General features: G+C 40.5%; 1 protein-coding gene across 1 annotated transcript; it reads right to left on the reverse strand.

The window, feature by feature from the left end:
• Window positions 1-498: 498 nt before the first annotated feature.
• On the reverse strand, window positions 499-22,111 carry lpcat4 (lysophosphatidylcholine acyltransferase 4). The gene is made up of 14 exons (XM_088348389.1): window positions 21,854-22,111; window positions 17,314-17,536; window positions 12,810-12,950; window positions 10,715-10,827; window positions 10,596-10,656; window positions 10,384-10,442; window positions 7,921-7,955; window positions 7,546-7,600; window positions 6,385-6,467; window positions 5,024-5,149; window positions 4,805-4,955; window positions 3,879-3,971; window positions 2,618-2,753; window positions 499-929 (listed from the first exon to the last, which is right to left on the reverse strand). Exons 1-14 carry the CDS (start codon window positions 21,941-21,943, stop codon window positions 790-792), a joined length of 1,506 nt encoding a protein of 501 aa, XP_088204515.1. The 5' UTR covers window positions 21,944-22,111; the 3' UTR covers window positions 499-789.
• Window positions 22,112-22,470: the final 359 nt, after the last annotated feature.

Here is a 22,470-nt window from a genome sequence, read left to right on the forward strand (position 1 = left end):
TATATATTTTTCCCACCCTTACCTTTGGAAATATACACTTTTTTCCTTGGATTACTTTCAACGGGCACCCGGACTCTGCAGGTCTGCGTTTAATTTAAGTACCGGTATCATTTTACGTTCATTTTGCCAGCTGTGTTTATTAGACTGTATCGGGTTAAATTAGTGTTTGTATTGCCTTTTTTCAATGTGGGCGAATGCGGCTAATATACAGGTGCGACTTGTGTATGTATAAAATCGGTTCTCCTCCCGAAATGTGGTGGGTGCGGCTTATAATCAGGTGTGCTCTATAGTCCTGAATGTACGGTATATATATATTTTTTTTTTATTTTTTTTTTTACCTCGTATTCAAACTCATGTTTTGTTATTCTTACTAAATAAAAGTTTATATGTAACACTACGAGGCACTAAATATTACACACCGTCCCTTTAAATGTTCCCATACAAAAACCTACACGGCGTACACCATTTAAAATCACAAAATAGAGGGAAAGCATAGGGTAACTGTTACAATTCAATCCCTTTTTATTTTCCCAGCATTAAAATATAGAATGAATAACATACATAGGCAAAGAAAACAATGACATTCCACTGTACAAATTCATATAAAAATACACATTTACAATACTCGTTTTGCAAAGGTTGTCCTAAAAACATTCAGGTAAAACATTTACAGTGCAGGCAGCCGTTATCACAAGAAAAAAACATTATTTAGTTAGTTATTCTGCTAAAGTGTCTTTGCATATAAAAACCTATTTGTGGAGGGTTAAAATGCTAATGGCAGGTAAACCTTTATATGAGTTTTTTTTTGCCATTGAGCATCTTTCCATTGTTGTTGACCGCCAACGTAGGCCTGGCTCGGCTGGGTTGCAGGTGCTCGCTCATCAGTTTCTCGTACGTTTGGTGACTGGTCAACACTCGCACCAGCTCATCTGAGGAACGAGAGATGATCCAAAAACTCATTAATCTAAAGGTGGAGAAGAAAAGTTGTGTAGATCTGCAAATTATTTCATTAGAACATAAAAACTCCCATTAAAGGGGCAGCAGGGCGGCGCAGTGGTTAGCGCGTGTGCGGCACAGTTCTGAGATCATGAGATCGAACCTCCTGTGTGGAGTTTGCATGTTCTCCCCGTGCATGAGTGGGTTTCCCCTGGACACTCCGGTTTCCTCCCACATACCAAAAACAGGCTAATCAGCCGGTCCTAATTGTTCCTAGGTGGGAATGAGCAGGGTTGGGTAGGATTACTTTAACTCGATTACTTTCATACTTTTGGATTATTCCAATACCAAATATACCAATAAAAGACAAAATAAACTAAATATGAATAAAATGACTAAATTTTGTGCAGGCTTGGGGAGTAACGGAATACATGGAACGGCAAAAATTATGTTGGCAAGATTTATTTTCATTTCATTTCTGTCGCATTTTATGTTAGTTTTGCCGGTGATCAAAGAGATCAAAGCCAGGAGAGAAAGCTTACCACGTGTTGTGAGTCATCATTTGATTCATATTTAGTTTATTTTGTCTTTTATTAGCATATTTGGTATTGGAGTAATCCAAAAGTCATTGAAAGTAATCCAGTTAAAGTAACGCTACCCAACCCTGATTATAACATAAAAACTCCCATTAAAGGGGCAGCAGGGCAGCGCAGTGGTTAGTGCGTGTGCGGCACAGTTCTGAGATCGAACCTCCTGTGTGGAGTTTGCATGTTCTCCCCGTGCTTGGGTGGGTTTCCCCTGGACACTCCGGTTTCCTCCCACTTACCAAAAACATGCATGTCAGGTTAATCAGCCGGTCCTAATTGTCCACAGGTGGGAATGAGCGAGCGAGTTGTCTGTCCCTGTGTGCCCTGCAATTGGCTGGAAACCAGTTCAGGGTGTCCCCTGCCCACTGCCCGAAGATAGCTGGGATGGGCTCCAGCATCCCCGCGACCCTACTGAGGATAAGCGGTGCAGATAATGAATGGATGGACGCTGGATAGTTTCACCAGTGCACAGCACCTAATCCCAAAATAAATTAAACCGCTTAGTGCACTGCGTGGAGGGTAAATAAAAACAAAACACTATGCCTCTGAAAACACCACTGTCCCCTTGTGTATTGGAGTTTAAATTGCACTTGATTCTAGGAAAAAAAGGGGCGAAAAAAAGAAAAAAGTTCCTCGAAGTCAAACGTGCCGGCACGCCTCCAGGGGGATAGGTCCCACTATTTGAGGACCACTGCTGTTACTTTAATATTATTTACTTGCTGACGCCATCTTTTGGCTGAAATAATCATTGCAGCCTCTTTAAAGCTGCTTGCTTTGCGCGTGCAGGTATGTGCTTGAATAAACTCTTATTATCCACCTATCATTGTTCTTAGTTTTTTTTTCTTTGTGGTGGATCTGCGTGATGGCAAGAAGGGATGGAATCCATCACGTAGATCCTACACAAAGAAAAAGAAACAAAGGACAGTGATGGATGGATAGTTTAAAAAAAAAGTCAGTGAGAGAGAAGCCCTCCACTTCCCAAGTCCTCACAAATAAAATATGAAAGTTTGAGTTTGCTTTAGTCTTATACTTGTGGGCCCAGGTTGTGCTGATTTTTTTACACCCAATCTTATCTCTAGGCCTTATTAAGTTACCTTGATTTAACCAGCCGTTCGTGGAGATTTCACGGTAGAGTTCTTCTGTCTGATTCTGACGTAGGCCCAGCAGCGCCCCCATCAGGGAAGATAGTTCCTCAGCACTTAGGCTTCCTGTCCCGGTTTCGTCAAACAACTTGAAAGTCAAAGGACAGTCATTAATAGCACTGAACGTTTGTTTTGGGAATGTATTCATGCACTAGAACTACCCTTATAGTGCCATAATTGACATACAAGTAGGGCCGCAACTAACGATTATTTTTTTTTTCTGAGTAATCGAGTAAACCGATTTTTTTTTTTTTTATCCTATTTTTAATTTCCTCCTCCATTCAAATATGGAAGTTTTGGACGGATAGAAAATTAGAATATTCCATTTTGTGCACTATCATTAAAAAACAAGTGTTTGTCAAGAGGCAAACAAAAACACTACATAAAAATGTACGCTATACACCTGCAGATGTGTGTAAATAGTTGGTTTCTTTTTTATTCGTAATTAACGATGCCGTTTTTTGTGTACTGTGCCCAAATAAAAGCAACAAGCCTCTAAACTACATATGTCAAAACTGCCTCTCTTTAAAGTTGTAACTCCTGGCGTTACAGGTAACTTTTTATACGTTGTCTTATTGTACATTAAATGTTTTAATACAGCACTTTGAGTTGTATTTCGGTGTCTAAGTGCGATATAAATACATTTGGATTTGGATCAAGATCTTCATTTTCCTCATGTTGAGGTTTTTGAGTTTTCCCTTGCCCTCATGTAGGTTTTAGATCAGGGGATTGTGTCATAATAGTCTGTAGTTTGCAATAGTCTGGTCTGTGCAGCCCTTTGAGACTCCTTGTGATTAAGGGCGTCACAAATAAACATGACTTGACTTATCCTGAGGTTTTTGAGTTTTTCCTTGCCCTCATGTAGGTTTTAGATCAGGGGATTGTGTCATAATAGTCTGTAGTTTGCAGTAATCTGTGTTCTGTGCAGCCCTTTGAGACTCTTTGTGATTAAGGGCCAAACAAATAAACAGGACTTAACCACGTGCATTAAAATCTGGTTTCGGAGCGCCCTCTGCCAAACCAAAGTGCTACTACAAGTTTGTTGCCAGATTAGGAAGAAATTCAATGCGCTTTCTTATTTGCATTTGAATAATAGGCTGAGTGCCGCACAAATAATTTAAATAAATTGCTTTCAATAATCGATTTTAGCGATTAGTTGTTGCAGCCCTACATACAACTAGTGCACGGATCGCAATGTATTGAACGTACTTACATTAAAAGCTGTGCGCAGGAGCGACTTGATGTCCACCAATCCAGAGACGGCGGCCATGTTCAGATAGATCAGTCTCAGGTCCACAACGTTTTCCTGAGAACCACAAAACAGGGCAACATACACGTTAAACAAGGGGATCGATTGCCTGAGGTTAAGATTGTACTACTCTGTCCGTTGTCGCAGCGGACAATAGTGGATATATATTTTTCCCACTCTTAACTTTGGAAATATACATTTTGTTTCCTTGGATTACTTTCAACGGGACCCGGACTTTACAAGTCTGCATCATACGTTAATTACGGGTATCATTTTCCATTCATGATGCCGATTGTGGTTATAGGATTGTGTACTACTGACTTTTGGATTGTGTTGGTAGGAGGCTAGGATCTTGACTCAGCCTCTTGGCTGGGCACAAGTGTCTTGGCCTATTGGCTTTGTAGTGTATTATGTTGCGCTCTATAGTCCGGATTTTACGGTAGTTCACCCTGTTCATCCTGGAAGGGGGAATACCACTTGTGAGGTCCCTTCTCAAGGTTTCTCTTTTTCCTCACGCTGAGGATTTGAGTTGTTCCTTGCTCGCATGTTAGTTTAAGACCTGGTGATTGTGTCATTGTAATCCTGTACAGTCCTTTGAGACATTTTTGTGATTAAGGGCGTCATAAATAGATGTGACTTGACTTGACTTGATATGCATGAAAAATGTATTACAAAAGACTGTTTTGGGGTGTCCTTATAGTCCAGTGCGCCTTGTAGTGTGGAAAAACATGTTTCGTTTGATTTAGAACATCGTCTTGCTATACTCTATTTTCCTCACATGGCTGAAACTTCTCTCATTGTCGGCATTAAAGTGATGAAGGAAGAACACAACTATCAAAACATGCAAAAAAATGATTGCTTTTTACAGCAACAAATCAAACTTTTGGTACCTCAGAGTAAAGGTTGCAGATACTCTCTGCCGTCTGTAGGTGGGCTAGTCCCAGAATCTCGCCCAGATCTTCTGCTCCCACCAACAAAGGTCCCGTTTGACACCGGTCACTAATTCTGTCCAGCGCGGCTTCCAGGTCACTCCCTTGAAGACTGATGTGCAGAAATTGCAGTCGGTTATTTCTACTAACACGAAATATTCAAAATTTGTGTTCTCTTACCCGGCCTTGCGCAGTAAAGTCAGCGCTTCCCGGCCCGGTGACGGTATCGGGATGGAGAGACATCCGACTTTTTGTACCGGCACGCCACCCTCCATCACGTAGTTTGTTGGCGGAATTGCAAGAGCTCTGAAACACGGTGCAAAAACATTTTATTTTTATTTTTACAACTGCCAGATACGGCATTACTAATTACATTTGCTTTTATTTAGCGGTGGGTAGTACTGCATTACATTGACTCAGTTACATTTACTTGAGTACGTTTTGGGACCTATTATACTCCTACGAGTATTTTTTCAATCACTATAACTTTTGCTTTTACTATAGTAGGTGTGTGAAGAAGAGACTGTACTCCTACTCTGATACATTGAACCTGTTACTTAAATCCCCTCCACGGAAGTAGGCATCTGCTTGTCTCTGCATTTATTGTCAGAGACCTTGTTTTTTAAATTTTGATTTGATCAGTGACCTGAACAACCACCAGGTGGCGGTTGTGATCAGGATTGAGGAAGTTGGTTTTTTTAGCGTTCTGTATGCAGTGTATATAGCTGTAGCCTCACATTCATACATACATCTACATATATGCAATTGTGACATCGTTTTAAAATAGTCGCCCACTTTCTTTAGAACAGGGGTCCTTGACGTAGTGCCCAAGGGCATCAGTCAAGAACACCCGACGAACCCGTAGACAGGTTCTAAAAACGAAATTTCATTCCCAACTAGCATGATGTTTTAATGGATGACCAAACCCATTTTCATTGAACTTCTAATAATTACAACCCGGTAATAACAGTATTTAACTGTCATGAACCAGAACAGGATCAGGACGCAAACGCATGACGCTCTCACACAAGCCTTTTATTTTACGGGAAATGGGGAGTCAGGCACGTTAGACACCAGTCTGGTGTAGAAAGACAGGAAGCAAGAGGCCGACGAGATCGATACCAATTGCCCGAGTAGATATCAGACATATGGGGTCGATACCGGACAGGACGGACAGACAGGATTGATAATGAAACAGGATATTGAAAATAAACAAAACAAACAAGACGGGAACAAAAACTGAACAGACCGGATCTTGGGCGCACCCCCACCTCGTTCCTTCTATATAACTTGTAGTAAACGTTACGCGAGTGGGTTCTGTTTCTGTTCTGGTCCTGACACACGCATCGTATTGTTAATACAAAAACTGGAGTCGTATCATACAAAACTACCCCACTACAAAGTCATTGTGTTAAACCCAACTGCAAAAAACTGTTTTACACCAAAATAATCTAACTGCTTAATCAGTATATTTAGGCCCCGACTTAAAACGATAAAAGCCAATCCATAAACCAGTGAGCGTAAATAGCTGCGCAGCTTACTTGGCCATTAGCTTCTGGACATTGTCAGCATACAGGTTCGGGTCCTTCCTCTCATCCGGCGATGGATTGTAGACAGGCAGGAACTGTAGCGTAAAATATTTTGTTTTTATATATATATATATATATATATATATTGAAAAATGAAAATATGACTACAGTAATCCCTCGCTGTATCAGTTTTGTTACTTGGCAAATTTTCATCAGGCATTTTGCGCTGTACAGACTCTCCCCTACTTACGAAAAATACTTGGACAGTGCTGGGAGTTAGATTTTGTATTGTGCACCTTTTTCAGAGTACAGGACAGTACTGTAGTGATACTTTCCGCCACTACCGGCGTGTGGCGCTGTGAGAGCTCACCCAACATCCACCCCGAAGAAGAAATCCACTTCCTCTTCCTAGTTCGTGTATAAACATACTATACTGTATCTCCAGTGCGCTAAGAACTTTGACGTTTTTATTATTTAATATCTCGTGCATCCATTCAATATGGTTGGTGTAAAGTGTAAAGAAGAGGCGAGCCGTTCCTTTTGAAATAAAAATGGAATAAGAAAGCTTGATGTGGTTGAGAAAATTGTTGAATCGCTTTTTTTCGGCCACTCTCTAACACGGAGGAGGACATCTTGGAGCACATTTTCCAAAAGTAAGTTAAACTCAACTTTATATATCTTTATAGAGCATAGTTTATAAAATGTTTATTTTTTAGTACAAAACAATACAGGTTACTTACATAAACCTTAAACATACAAAATAAAGCACTGAAACAATTTACGAACAAATGAAACTTACAAACGATCGTCCGGATTGTTCGTAAGTAGGGCAGCGTCTGTATTCTGATTGCCTAAACAGTCTTTGTTTATTTTTCTTTGTGGAGGATCTGCACAGTGCAGCATGCTCGTCGTGTGCGGCCTAAAATCCCCTCTCCTCCTCCTGAATCCTCAGCAATAAAATGCTTCAGGTTCAGTCCTTTCAAATCAAGTTCATTTAACTGGCTTGTGCTGGACTTTTTTAGGTTTGGTCTTATCTCTAGTTTCAATACATACTACAGTATTCAATAAACAAAGGTTTGTACTTTGCAGGTTTCGACTATCGCGGGACATTTTTGAAACGCAAACGCCTGCAAAAAACGAGGGATTACTTTTATCCCCCTCACTCTCACCCACCTCCACAGTCATGTTAGTGTAAAATTGAGAGGTAGTGTGCCACAGCGCCTCCACCCTGTTGAACAGAAGACAGAAATCAGCGTCAGCCCTAAGAATCTGCATAATATCCATTATCTGCACTGCTTATCCTCAGTAGGGTCTCGGGATTGCTGGAGCCTATCCCAGCTATTCTCAAGCAGTGGGCTCATTCTCACCTAGGGACAATTTGGACCGGCCAATTCACCTGACATGCATGTATTTGGAATGTAGGAGGAAACCGAAGTGCCCGGAGGAAACCCACGCAAGCACGGGGGGAACATGCAAACTCTACACAGGAAGGTTCGATCTCATGACTTCAGAACTGTGCCGCACACGCTCATTATATTAAAAACTCACCACGTCGTCCCTTTGTACGTCCAGCGGACGGTATCCTGGAAAACAAAAACACATTGAATTGAATCTTTTAGAAAAGCTGTTCAGGGTGGAACACACTAGGTAGGAGGAATGGAAGGGACGGCGTGGGGTGGAGGGTAACGTCATGGTAAAAGAATGAAAATGCCCGTTTCAAGTACAGCCCCAACGGCAACACAAACCCCAAGAAAGATGAAAACTATGATAATTCAAGCACGTCCAAGAAATGCAAGTACTTGCACACGCGATATAGGGGCTTGACAGAGGCTGCAATAATTACACAAGCCAGGAGATGGCAGCAGCATTTAAAATATGTTCCAAATTCCCTACAGCTCTTTAAAATAATGCTAATTTGTATGATAATTCATGTTATTTTGCTTATTATACAAATAATATATTTTGTTCAATAAATTAATAGGGGGCGCTATATAATACACAATATCCAAACTAAATGTGAAAAATTAACAAAATATTTAAAATATATAAACAATTATAACTTAGTCCCATGCACAAGATAAATCAAGTTAGAGGCAAGATTGAGGCCTGCGGGTATTATAGCCCGAACCTGACAAATTAACTTGTTTTGCAGGACTGAGCCTGAAGTAAACCCCAAATTTCGTATTGTATTTGGGAGGACTCAGGAGGAGAGGTGATTAATGATAAATGAAAGCTCTTCGTTTGTAATCTAAGTTAAACACATCTGTGTCGGCAGTATCTACAAGTATTTTTTTATATTGTGTTAGTTTTTTTAATAAATGCGTTATTATTTAGTATACATTTTTATGAACAGAATAGGTTTTATGTGCGATATCTGCCGGTGGCGTCCCGCAACTGCGATCCACGAACGAGGGAACCTTCCAATATTTGTTTCTTTACCCTATGCAAAAGTCAATCATATTTTTTTTGTTTTTAATTAAAAAACAATTAAAATTGGCAACATTTTCTGATACAAAACCTAGTATATTAGGGCAGCATAAGCTCAGGAGGTACAGCGCTCGTCTTGGGATCAAGAGGTCGCAGGTTCGACACCCGGCCCCTCCGTGTTATATGCTTTGGGCAAGACACTGAATCCCTAATGCCCCCGATAAGCAGGTTGGCACCTTGCATGGCTGCATGGCCGCTATTGGTGTGTGAGTGTGTTTGTGAATGGGTACTGACAAAATTAAGTACTCACAAAAACTGGCATAAAAAATGCCCATTTCTTTTCAAATCAAAAATCTCATCGAAATTGCAATACTGGTTCCCGGCTCCTCCGTGTTATATGTGGAAGTGTCCTTGGGCAAGACACTGAATCTCTAATGCCCCCGATAAGCAGGTTGGGGCCTTGCATGGCTGCTATTGGTGTGTGAGTGTGTGTGTGAATGGGTACTGACAAAATTAAGTACTCACAAAAACTAGCATAAAAAATGCCCATTTCTTTTCAAATCAAAAATCGCATCGAAATTGCAATACTGGTTCCCAGTTCCTCCGTGTTTTATGTGGAAGTGTCCTTGGGCAAGACACTGAATCCCTAATAAGCAGGTTGGCGCCTTGCATGTCTGCTATTGGTGTGTGAGTGTGTGTGTGAATGGGTACTGACAAAATTAAGTACTCACAAAAACTAGCATAAAAAATGCCCATTTCTTTTCAAATCAAAAATCGCATCGAAATTGCAATACTGGTTCCCAGTTCCTCCGTGTTTTATGTGGAAGTGTCCTTGGGCAAGACACTGAATCCCTAATGCCCCCAATAAGCAGGTTGGCGCCTTGCATGTCTGCTATTGGTGTGTGAGTGTGTGTGTGAATGGGTACTGACAAAATGAAGTTCTCACAAAAACTAGCATAAAAAATGCCCATTTCTTTTCAAATCAAAAATCGCATGGAAATTGCAATACTGGTTCCCGGCTCCTCCGTGTTATATGTGGAAGTGTCCTTGGGCAAGACACTGAATCCCTAATGCCCCCAATAAGCAGGTTGGCGCCTTGCATGTCTGCTATTGGTGTGTGAGTGTGTGTGTGAATGGGTACTGACAAAATTAAGTACTCACAAAAACTAGCATAAAAAATGCCCATTTCTTTTCAAATCAAAAATCGCATCGAAATTGCAATACCGGTTCCTGGCTCCTCCATGTCATATGTTGAAGTGTCCTTGGGCAAGACACTGAATCCCTAATGCCCCCAATAAGCAGGTAGGCGCCTTGCATGGCTGACTCCCTATTGGTGTGTGAGTGTGTGTGTGAATGGGTAAGTGTGAAGCACATTGTAAAGCACTTTGGTAGATCTTCATTGACTTGAAAAGCGCTATAGAATTGCAGACCATTTACCATTTAACAGTTTTTCAAAAGTCAGCGAGAGAGAAACCCGCCCATGAATGGTAACAAATGACAATGTAAGCCCAACCCGGGCTGAAATTCAGGTCGGGCTTGAAGAACTTTCCTCGAAAACCAAGCACAAGTTCAAGTTCTACTCACCAATTTGTTGGGGTAACGTAGCAAAACTGGTTGGACCGGCACTCCGCATAAGAAAGCCCCTGTCAGGAACAAGAAGGAATGAATGGAGTGGAACATTCAACAAACACTGCGCCCTTTTCCCTCTTCATGCCAATCATTCCAGACCAACGCTCTCGGGCGTCGTCGCACAAGGACCGGATCGACCCGAACGGCTCGCCGGAATCTCTCCTTACCGGGTTTGAACTTGATCAGAGCGCTTCCGTTGGTGGTGGTTCCCTCGGGGAACATCAGCATCTGAGCAAAAATGGATTTTGAAGACGCTCAAAGCTTTCGAGTTTTGAGGGAGTCTCACCTGAGGCCAGTAGCCGTCGGATGTGATCCTTTCTGTGAGTTGGGCCACGGCCCTCTTCCTGGAATCGGGATCGCTCCTGCTCACCAGCACGGACTGGTTGAACTCCAAGAGCGCTAACACAAGAGAAACGTGGTTAATTTCAAAGAGTCCATCACAGTTCACGGATCCCTGAACCGCCTGGATCGTCAAGACACCACTATGGACACAACTCTAGAAAGTTTTCTTCACCCATGATGGTTCCAGCTCGTTTGTGTCGTGGTGATAGATAGATGTCTAGGTAGAGATGGATTGGTGTCTAGATAGAGATACATAGAGATAGATCGATGTCTAGATAGAAATGTCTAGATAGAGAGATAGATGTCTAGATAGAGAAAGATAGATAGATAGATGTCTGGATAGAGATAGAGATATAGATGTCTAGATAGAGTTAGAGATAGATGTCTAGATAGACAAAGATAGAAATAGTGGTCTAGATAGAGATAGATAGATAGATGTCTAGATAGAGTTAGAGATAGATGTCTAGATAGACAAAGATAGAGATAGATAGATAGATAGATAGATAGATGTCTAGATAGAGTTAGAGATAGATGTCTAGACAGAGTTAGAGATAGATGTCTAGATAGAGAAAGATAGAGATAGTGGTCTAGATAGAGAGAGATAGAGATGTCTAGCTAGAGATAGATAGAGATGTCTAGCTAGAGATAGATAGAGATGTCTAGCTAGAGACAGATAGAGATGTCTAGCTAGAGACAGATAGAGATGTCTAGCTAGAGACAGATAGAGATGTCTAGCTAGAGACAGATAGAGATGTCTAGCTAGAGACAGATAGAGATGTCTAGCTAGAGACAGATAGATGTCTAGCTCGAGATAGATAGATGTCTAGATAGAGAGATAGAGATAGATAGATGTCTTGATAGAGAGATAGATGTCTTGATAGAGATACATGGATGTCTAGATAGAGAGAGATAGATAGATGTCTAGAAAGAGTAAGATAGATAGAGATAGATGTCTAGATAGAGATAGATAGAAGTCTAGATAGAGATGTCTAGATAGAGATAAATAGATGTCTAGATAGAGAAGATAAAATAAATAAAATAAAAACAAAACAATATCGATTTAAATAAGCAAAATACACGAACCATGATATGTGTATTTTTTTGTAAAAATACACCTAAAGGAAGCTCACATAATTGTGGGCCATCTTGCAGCTACGGGTATCCAAAAACATCAAAAAGGCTAAAACAAAAAAAAAGGGGGAAGAAAAATAGAGCATTTTGGTCACTGAGTCTACGTAGTTTGTATTCTTCCTTGGGTCCTTGGGCTTTTTAGCACTCGTTTTCAGTTGCAATACACCATACACTGACATCTAGAGGTAAAAGAATACACACTGTCTCTTAAAGAATCATTATATAAAAAGTGTGCAAGAAATCAAGTTTTTTTTATTTTGTAGTAGTAAATTAACAAGAGTAATGTATGAATGATATGAGCCTTCTTTAAAGTAATTACTTTAAGATCATCTTGGGAAAGGAAATTTTATATACCAATAGTATCAGTATTCATAATTTGAGTTTTTAATTGATCTTGACAAAAAAAAAAAAAACGTTTTTAAACAGCCCTATTTCATTGTCAACAAACTACATAATACTATGCCTTACTAACTAATAGCAGCTGCCGTTAATCACAAGGGAAAAAAAGCAATGGCAAAGTAAAGCCATTAGTGAGCAGTGTCGACGCCGTTTTTAAGTAGAGTTGTTCGGAAACATGGCAACAATTTCAAGCATTTACAAGCACTTCATGTGCAAATGTGTATCTTTCGACTGATAACTCAAATACTGTGATATACTACTGTAAAATCTTGTGTATAACGCCCATAAAAATCTGGGTTCTTGAGGGTAAGTAAAATGCATAGTACATATAAATTCATGTGATATAGGCAAATAGTGAAGGCAACTATTTGGTCTTTCTTTGCAGCCTTGTACCAAAAAACCCAGGACCGGGTACCGGTCTATGGCCCAGTGGTTAGGGACCACTCTACTCAAGGGTATGCACACTTATACAACCTCATTTCAGTTTTACTCCTTCCAATCAAACTCACCTCCGATAACCGGCAGGCTTGTGTTCTCCGAGCGCGACACAACTGTCGGCAACTGGGTGCAAACCAAAACCAGCATGTCCAGAAAGGTACTGTGGGGTGCCACCACCAGTACGGGGGCTTCCTTCAGGGTGGCCTGCCGCCCTTTAACACGGAACAAAACAGATTTTTTTTCTTCAATTAAGGAAAATTTTGTCTCAAAAGGTGACCCATCAGACTCATTTACTATAGAGATGTGACGTCATTGAAGGAACACGAGAAAAAAATAGCGAAATCCCATTAACACAACATGTGAGGCTAGCTCTGAAACAGCGATTGTGGTGAACAGAGTTTCTCTGACCCCAATTTTTTGGATGATTATCATGAAAAAATATCCCTGACAGATATGCGATAAAAAAAAATAATTTGAACCAGTGGATATGCGAGTGATGAGGGCAAACTTGACATTTGCGATGAATAGAGGAGTGATTGTTTCCTGAACACTGACTAATAGCTCAAATTTTGGGACCTTCATCCAGAGCTAATTACCAGTCTCTATCCCTTTTTGCAAATAATTTTTGTTAAAAAGTGCAGTTTACTTGCCAGACGGGAACACCCCGGGCCATACTAAAGACCGAGTGAATATATTTACTGCAGTAAAATAGAAATGTTGTGCAGCAAATATAACAAACCTATTTTAGTTTAGGGCTGCACCAACCAATTGATAACATTGATTATTAAAATCAAAGAATTTCATAATTTATCCGTTGTGTCGCACGATTTATCCAAAACTCGGCGTATTACGAAATGATCAATTTACAGCACTTGGGATTCCCAGGCAGTCTCCCGTCAGAGTCCTAACCAAGCCCAACCCTGATCGGCGGGTTTATAGCGTATGGCATCGGTATGTGTTTTGGTTCGTTGTTAAGCTATTTGACAAACCCTTTGTATTTTTCATTGTTTTCTATTATAGAATATTCTGTTTTGTGCTTCATTTTAGATTCAGATTTGAGGGTGGGTGAAGAGTGTAAGGCAATGGGTGTGCCGAGCGGATTGTTCAAACGGAAGGATGCAAAGCGAGCATTGTATAAGGATGTGGTGGTACCGACAGTGATCTAGGGCTCAGGGGCGTGGGGTTTGAGAGTAAATGTCTTTGAAATGAGATGTTTGCATTGTATGTGTGGAATGACATGACTGGTTAGGTGAAAGAATGAGGAAGCGAGGAGAATAATTGGTGAAGTGAGAGAGCTTGCTGAGAAGGTTGATGAAAATGTTCTGAGTTGGTTTGGAGATACGAAAAGAATGGATGAAAGCCATTTAAATATAAGTATCTAATCAGTGTCTGAAACTCATGACGAAAAGTTAGCGGACACCAGGGCAGACAACTCTGAAAATAAAGTTGCCTGCCCCATTTTTAACAACTTGAAACACAATAAGACGACTCATCGCAAAAAAAGCCATTGTTGCGAAGTATTCAGGATGGATCATCAGAATATATAACAGAGCAACACTTTAAAATTAAGTTTATTATAAATCTACCGTAAATTCCGTACCCTAAGTCGCTACTTTTTTCCCAAATGTTCAGCCCTGCGGCTTATCTAGTGAAGCGACCAATTTATGTCATTTTTCTAGCGGCCGCTTATGATTTAGACCGGTGGAACACGTGCGTCGAGGACTTCAACTTCTTAGTTTATGCAAAAACTGTATATATGACCGAGGTTCTTTCAGATGGCGAGAATACGCCTCTTATTGCGACAGTTATAAGGAGGAAGATGAAGACGGTTTACCGTGATTTCTACATATACGGTATGTTTTTTTAACAGACCCGTTTACTGTGTTGCGAGCGTGTTGCTAGTAGCGTTTTGCTACCCTTCACAGGCACGGTTTGGGATGAAAGTTATATTATTATTATTAAAGCTTTGAAAACTCTCTCGGTGTACTCTTTGTAAATATGTGTAACCATGTATAATATGTATTTGCAACTGTATATTTTTGTAATGTATTTATTTTTGTATTTGTTTGAGACACATGCGAATTTTCACGTGCGAATAAAGAAAGAAGGGGCGGAGCAAACGCGGGCTGATGGGAACTGGGGACGGGTAAAGGTGAGTGTTTGTGAACGCGGGAGACAATAGTGGATATATATTTTTCCCACCCTTACCTTTGGAAATATACACTTTTTTCCTTGGATTACTTTCAACGGGTACCCCGATTCTGCAGGTCTGCATCAAATGATAACTAGCTTGCTCTGTTCTCTTCAAGTATCGGCCCGAGATCGCAGTACCTCCGGGAACGGTGCAATTACTCTCATAGATTCTTGGCGCTTAGGCTAGGACCTTGACTCTGTCCCTTGGCTGAGAGCAAGTATCGCAGCCTATTGGCTTTGAAATGTATAATGAATTGATTATAGATAATTGATAATTGCTAAGGGTTATAGAATAACAAACCTATACACCCCCCCCCCCTCAATAAAATTATTCAATCAAATTAAATCCGCTATTTAATGTGGACGCATGCGGCTATTATACCGGTGTGGCTTGTGTGTGTACAGAGTCGGTTTTCCTCCCGAATTGCGGTGGGTGCGGCTTATAATCAGGTGCGCCTTATAGTCCGGAATTTACGGTACTTATAACATTCATTGCATGTATATGACATCGCCATCTGTACCCGTCATCTTCATTCATGCCATGTTTGCGTTGCGTCGTCTGCTCCAAGCCACGTGAACTCCTCTTTCCACCATGCTTCTAATGTACGTTTACCTTTTGTAGCGTCATCCATTTTGTTACCTTCTTTTGAATCTTTCTTCTGGGGCTGAGGTTTTGGCTTGATTCCTAACCACTTCTCCATTTTTCTTGTGTTCTCTGTGCGTCTACTTTGGCAAATGCACGACCTTATCACGCTCGGGAAAGTCCGGAAGCCGAAGTTGTTGGATGAAGTCTTCTGATTGGGTGCCAAGTATGCAAATTGCTAAACGAACCGAAATTCCGAAATTTCCAAAAAGAACGAAGATTTTTATTTTTTATAAAGTTGTCGGCCGCCCGGGCAGAGACATTTTGTAAATTGTACGCTCGACGTAAAAGATGCACGTCGTTATTTCAGACACTGATCCAATGAAGAAGTGGTGGGAAATAGAATGAGAGGAAGGCCCAAATATGGTTGGATGGATGGGGTGAAACCTGCTCTAGATGTGAGTTTGGTTAATATAATGGATGCTAGAGTGTGTGCTAGGCGTAGTTAAGAATGACTAATATCGACGCAGTTTGAACTGGCTAACCTGGGCTGCCGGGTGGCCTGCTTGGGGAAGCGTGGGGCAATGTTCCCTGTAATTTTCCCCGGGTCTGAGCGTTCACACAAAGTCGGTGAGCAACGCTTGAAACAACAGTGAGCAACGGCAATCCCATGTGTGGCAACTAAGTCATTATCAAACATGTCCAAAACTTGACATCAAGTTACATTTTGCTGAGTTTCCGGCAATGCAAAATGATTTTTCTCTTTTGAATGAATTGACTCGTGTACGATTGCAAAGGTTGTACGGCCTACAAACGTCGTTTGTTCTTACAATTCTTTCACAAAACATCCATTTCTTTTTATTTACTGATATATTTTGTCGCATAATATTAACATTTTTGGGGGCTTATTGAGTCGGTTGTAAGATACAGAACTGTACTTAATCACATTTTTGAGTGGAAGTACAATGTTGGCAACAAGAGTCACTTCTTTTTTCCGTGTTTTTTTCTACTTTTTTTTTAATTCCTGTAAAAAAAAATCTCATCGTGTTTATTTTTCTTTTTGTTCTCTATTTACTTTTTTCCTACATTTTTCGTTTTTCTGGCTTTTTTCTAAATGTTTTCTTCTTTTTTTCCTTTTCTTTTTGTTTCTTTTTTTCTCAGCTTTTCACTACTTTTTCATTTTGGTATTTTTTTCTTTTTTGTTCTATTCACCCCTTCCTTTAAGTCATTTTGTGCATAATTTTACATAATTCTTGGTCACGTTGGGATTAAAGAAGCAAAAACAACTTGAAGAGCCGTTTAGAACCCAAAAGAGCCGGTTCCTTTCAGTGAGCCGAGCCGAAGAAGCCGGTTCCCCGACAAACTCTAACTTTACTCGACTTCAAAATACCACATTTAGGACACAACGTCAGGGGAACCCGTGTATTTTGACCTTCATGCACTGTAACTTTGACTTCTTAATGAGTAATTTTGAGCCCTGATTTTTGTGCGCTGGCTAGATTTTCTTGTGCGCTGAGAATGGCGTGGGGCATCGAATTGTATAATGCAGAGGGGGCAAACCAGCTTAAAACATGTCACCATATTTAGTACTCTGGAATATTCTGCAGCTCTAGCGACTAGCTTTTTCAGCTGATAGTGTTCCTCTCAATACGGCTCAGTTCAGGATGACATAAAAACACATTCCGTTTACAAATCGCATTCTCAAAAACGAATAAAAATATACCTATACAAAATATATACATTTTATGCAAAAAACACTATTTTCCTCTCATTTTGCATGTTTAAGAATTCAGGATTACCTTTAACCCGGACCCACATGAAGCCCAGAGAGAAGAAGACCGCCCGGCTCAGGAGCCAAACGGCGTGATGGAAAAGCCAATAGCGCCATCCGGTGACAGGTCGAGCACGATCCTTCGCAGACAGTCCGGCCAGGCGTAGGCGGGCCAGGGGCCACATCAGCAGGAAGAACAAGGTCACCAGGACTAAGCGAACTGGGAAGAGGAAGGCTCCTAGGACCAGACCCTTGGGTAGAGAGCCATCCCAATGACAGTTTAGGACTCTCATTTTGTCGTTATGAGTATTTAAGGTTGCAGTGACTAATTGACATTGATAAAGATTGATAATAGAAATAGTCGACAATGAAATCCATCCAAGCTTTTCCTCTATTACACAAAGAGAGGAAAAGGAGAGGGATGGAAAAGGAGAGAGGGCCAAAGAAAGAGAGGGAGGGAGCGTGAGAAACAAAAGAGATAAAAAGAGAAGTGGTGAGAGAGGGGGAATGAAAGGGAGCGGAAGAAAGAAATCCAAAAAGAAATAGAAAGACAGAAGTAGTGAAAAGAGAAAAGAAAGAGAAGGAAAAAAGGAAGTTAGAGCAAAAGAAGTTTAAGACACAGAGAAAGAGACAAAGAGCAACAAAGGAAGAGAAAAAGAGAGACACAGAGAGTGAAAGAGACGGAGACAGAATGGGAGAAAAGGGGTGGAAAAGAGTGAGAGAGAGTGAGAGAGAGAAAGAATTACAAGTACAGTGTCTTTGTTTGAGGCATCTGGCTTTGGCAACATCAAGTTGACACATGTCAACCTGCAGCTTGTTTTTCTCTTGTGCTTCTCTGAGTGTTGTCTCGCGGGCCGGATTCAATCCCCTAGCGGGCCTGACCTGGCCCGCGGGCCGCCTGTTTGACACATGTGCTCTATTATCTATATTTCACGTTGATCGTGTCTGTCTCATGTCCGTTCATTCTCATCATGCTGAAAATTTTGGACGTTCCCTTGCCCTTGTGTGGGTTTTAGATCAGGGGATAGTGTAATCTGTAGAGCCCTTTGAAAACTTCTCGTGATTAAGAGCAGGGTTGGGTAGGGTTACTTTAACTGGATTACTTTCAATTACTTTTGGATTACTCCAATACCAAATATGCTCATACAAGACAAAAGAAACTAAATATGAATAAGATGATTACATTTTGTGCAGGCTTGGGGAGTAACGGAATACATGGAACGGCAAAAATGATATTGGCAAGCTGTTTGGATTTATTTTCATTTTGTTTCCGTCGCATTTGATGTTCGTTTTGCTGGAGATCAAAGAGATCAAAGCCAGGAGAGAAAGCTTACCACGTGTTGTGAGTCATCATTTTATTCCTATTTAGTTTATTTTGTCTTTTATGAGCATATTTGGTATTGGAGTAATCCAAAAATAATTGAAAGTAATCCAATTAAAGTAACCCTACCCAACCCTGATTAAGAGCTATGCAAATAAACAAGACTTGACTTTAACTTGTCGCCAGACACGTTTTTCCAACAGAGTGGGGCATCTCTACACATATATATTATCTCTGCAGAGTCACACAAATGCAATAGAGAATGTCTCAAGTGGTAACATGCAGAAGTGATAGCGTCAACATCAAGTACGCGTACCCAAACTTCGGAAGCATTTAAGCCTGGATACGGCCAGTAAAACGACAATTTGCAAAGTTTACGAAAAAGATTTTGCATATCATGGCAGTACTCCGGTCACGCACCAACATTTAAAAGGAAGTATCGGACAGTCAAGTCCTGTTTATTTATTTGGCCCTTCATCACAAAGGTCTGCACAGATTATTGCAAACTACATACTATTATGACACCATCCCCTGATCTAAAACCTACATGAGGGCAAGGAAAGACGAGAATGAGTCTGACTCGCCTCGGTAAGATTCTAGTAACATTTAAGCCAACAGTTTTGATGACGTGATTTTACATTTCATACACATATATTCGGCTATAAAAGAGCTTAAAAGTCATGCCAGACTGTGCATGACAAAATTTATTAAATTAAATGTGTGCAGTCCGAAGAACCAACGTCAATTGTTAAAACATTAAAAGCGACAAATCTCACTTGTTGGAATCGTCTGATAATCAAACTGTTGAGAATCGTTTAGTACTTTTGTTACGGACGCTGTCTCATCTCATCTCATTAGCTGCACCGCTTATCCTCAGTAGGGTCGCGGGGGAGCTGGAGCCCATCCCAGCAATCATCGGGCAGTGGACACCCTGAACTGCTTGCCAGCCAATCGCAGGGCATACAGACATTGCAGTTGATCATATTTGTTTGATGAACTGAGTGTCGGGCCAGTTAAAAACTCATTTAAAGTGATTCAAGATCATTCAACAGCGTCACTTACCATTTGTGAACATCACATTACAGTTTGTAGTGAGCAGAAATGCTATGAGAGAGACAGAGACACACAGAGAGAGCCAGAGAGACAGAGACACACAGAGACAGAGACAGAGACAGACAGAGAGAGAGAGAGAGACAGAGACAGAGAGAGAGAGACACAGAGAGAGACACACAGAGACAGAGAGACAGACACACACAGAGACAGAGACACACAAAGAGAGACAGAGACACAGAGAGAGAGAGAGAGAGAGAGAGAGAGAGACAGAGACACACAGAGACAGAGACACAGAGACACACAGAGACAGACAGATAGATACTTTATTGATCCCCATAGGGAAATTCACAAATTCACTACGCCATGCCCAGTTTTTACTCATTTCTAATAGAACACACATAGCTAGCTAAGCTAGCTAGGCTGATCATCGTTGCATTGGAAATAGTCAGTTATTTCATCATTATTTTGAAAAACTCCTTGTTTATTGTGTCGATATTCTTTCGCCGACTGCTGTAACAAAAGAAATGTCCTCATTGTAGGACGAATAAAGAATCATCTGATCTCGATTCAGCTAAAATGAGAACTAATATTTGTTGATAAGAGTCATGGAATTGGGTGGTAAAAGGGTTGAATAACATACATTGGAGTCCCCACAGACTCTGCCGCTATGCTGCAAGTGACACTAGCAGAGCAACAGAGCAGCAGAAAAGGCAGGGGTGCTAGGAATGAACTGGACTGAACCATTTCAAGATAGTGGACCATTCCCGACGCCGCATTGTTTTTTTTTCCTGCACAATGATGACTATGTTTGCACCAATGCATATGTTGACTATTTTTTATTTTTTTTTGCACTATGATGACTTTTGCACCAAATGAAAAATTGCACGGTACCAACTGTATCACGATACCAACTGTATGTAACATCCTACATGCCGACATTTCTTGTGTAAATATCATGTAAATTATAACTATAACCTTATCTGTTCCTTTATCTTCTTGGCTTTTTATATCCTCACTGTGAATGTGTGAAACTGGAGTGTCATGGCCAATTTCGTTGTCACAATAGGTTAACCCATTTTGTAACAATGACAATAAAGGTCTGTTCTATTCTATTCTATTCTATTGTTCCCTTTTCTGTTTTGAATCATATTTAAGGCTATCCTGTCCTTTATTAAAGAAAAGTCTAATGGCTTGACTTTGCCATTGCGTTCCTTCCCTTATGATTAACGGCAGCTGCTATTAGTTTGTACGGCATAGTATTATGTGGTTTGTTGACAATAAAATAGGGCTAGTTTTTAAAATTCTATATTTTTCATCGGCTGGTTCTTGGTTTACAGGGATGAAACATGTTCACTTGAATTTATTTTTTAGTGTATTTCCCCGTCTCTAAAATGAGCAATTATTTATACTGCATTACCGAGCACCTCGTCTCCTTGGTTTTAGATAGAGCGTTTTTTGGATGCATTTTTTTAATATACCCATTTTTCTTGCGTGTTTTATCTTTTGCCCAGTCGTTGAATCAACTCCATGCTAAATTTAGGATACATTTTTTGGGTTTGAACAATTTTATTGACATTTTTAACAGCAAATAAACAATGTGAGGTTTGAACAATTTTTCTCGACACTTTTAACAGACAGAAGGGATCTTTTCTTCCTCATGCCATGAGGCTCTTTAACTCTACCCGGCAGAGTAAAAGCCCACATTAAACAACACCACCTACATTGCATATTACCGAATTTTATTGCAATATGTGTTCTGTGTAGCACTATTTAGATATTCTATATAACACGCTACAGTGGGCATTTGCACGTCACACCGGGTATTTGTATATTGTATTCTTTTTGCTTTATTATTGTATTGTTCTCAGCTCAGGGATGCTGCTGGAAATGTGAATTTCCCCCCGGGGATGAATAAAGTATCTATCTATCTATCTATTAAGCATATTCACAATTTCGTTATATCATTTGGGTGGTAAAAGGGTTGTTCTACTGAAAAACATACAATGGAGCCCCCACAGACTCTGCCGCTTTGCTGCAAGTGACACTAGGATAAATATCTGTCATGATCTGATTTTTGGATTAATCGTTTCAATAGTAGGTAAAACTATCATGAGTTGCAGCCTTTCTTAAATGACGCAAATAAGAAACCAGTTTTACTTAGAACGTGTCAGGAGTGTATTTGATTTGTTTTTACCCGGATTCTTTGGAATCTGCTCATCGTCACCCGGTGAAAGAAAGGATTTTTGGAGCCATGATGGGACTTGCGGCGCTCAAACTCTTCCATGACAAAATAAAAAAACCTCCAATTAAAAAAAAGGACACATTCGAGAAGAAGAGTCCAACAAAGCTTCGGTTTACGAATAATGAAAGCTTCCAGAACTCGTCAAACAAGCCAAGGGAACGTCGGATGACGACAACAAACACGTGTGAAATGAAAGGTGCGAACGCGCTGATGACGAGGGCGCGGAATACGCGGTCGTGGACACGCCCCTTTTCTGCGGAGTGGCCACGCCCCTCCGATGTCGATCAAGCGGTCGGACCGGTCTGAGGGAGTGGTCGGAAACCACCGGCCCGCGGACAGATACCGCCACACGGGAAGAAATACAAATTGGCTTATGCAGTAATTCATACGCTTACAAACTGTGGTATTTTCCCTTACAAAATACAAAATAATCTTACACCATATTTTTTTTCAAACGTGTTTATTTATGTAGTTTAACTTGTTATATTGTATATGTGTTTCGTTATGTCATATATATTGTTAACATTTTGTTGTGAGATACCGAGTTGCTCGACATGAATGAAATGACC

The sequence above is a fragment of the Urocampus carinirostris genome, chromosome 11, assembly GCF_059441175.1.
Source record: "Urocampus carinirostris isolate Australia breed hairy pipefish chromosome 11, RoL_Ucar_1.0, whole genome shotgun sequence".
In the NCBI taxonomy this organism is placed as follows: domain Eukaryota; kingdom Metazoa; phylum Chordata; class Actinopteri; order Syngnathiformes; family Syngnathidae; genus Urocampus; species Urocampus carinirostris.

Excerpts from the sequence above, each read along its gene's own strand:
- lpcat4 (XM_088348389.1), bottom strand. The coding sequence starts at position 21,943 with ATGGAAGAGTTTGAGCGCCGCAAGTCCCATCATGGCTCCAAAAATCCT. Across the intron at positions 12,951-17,313 it reads CATGTGGGTCCGGGTTAAAG|GGCGGCAGGCCACCCTGAAG; the intron begins GTAATCCTGAAT and ends TCCGTGTTAAAG. Across the intron at positions 7,956-10,383 it reads TACGTTACCCCAACAAATTG|GATACCGTCCGCTGGACGTA; the intron begins GTGAGTAGAACT and ends TTTGTTTTCCAG.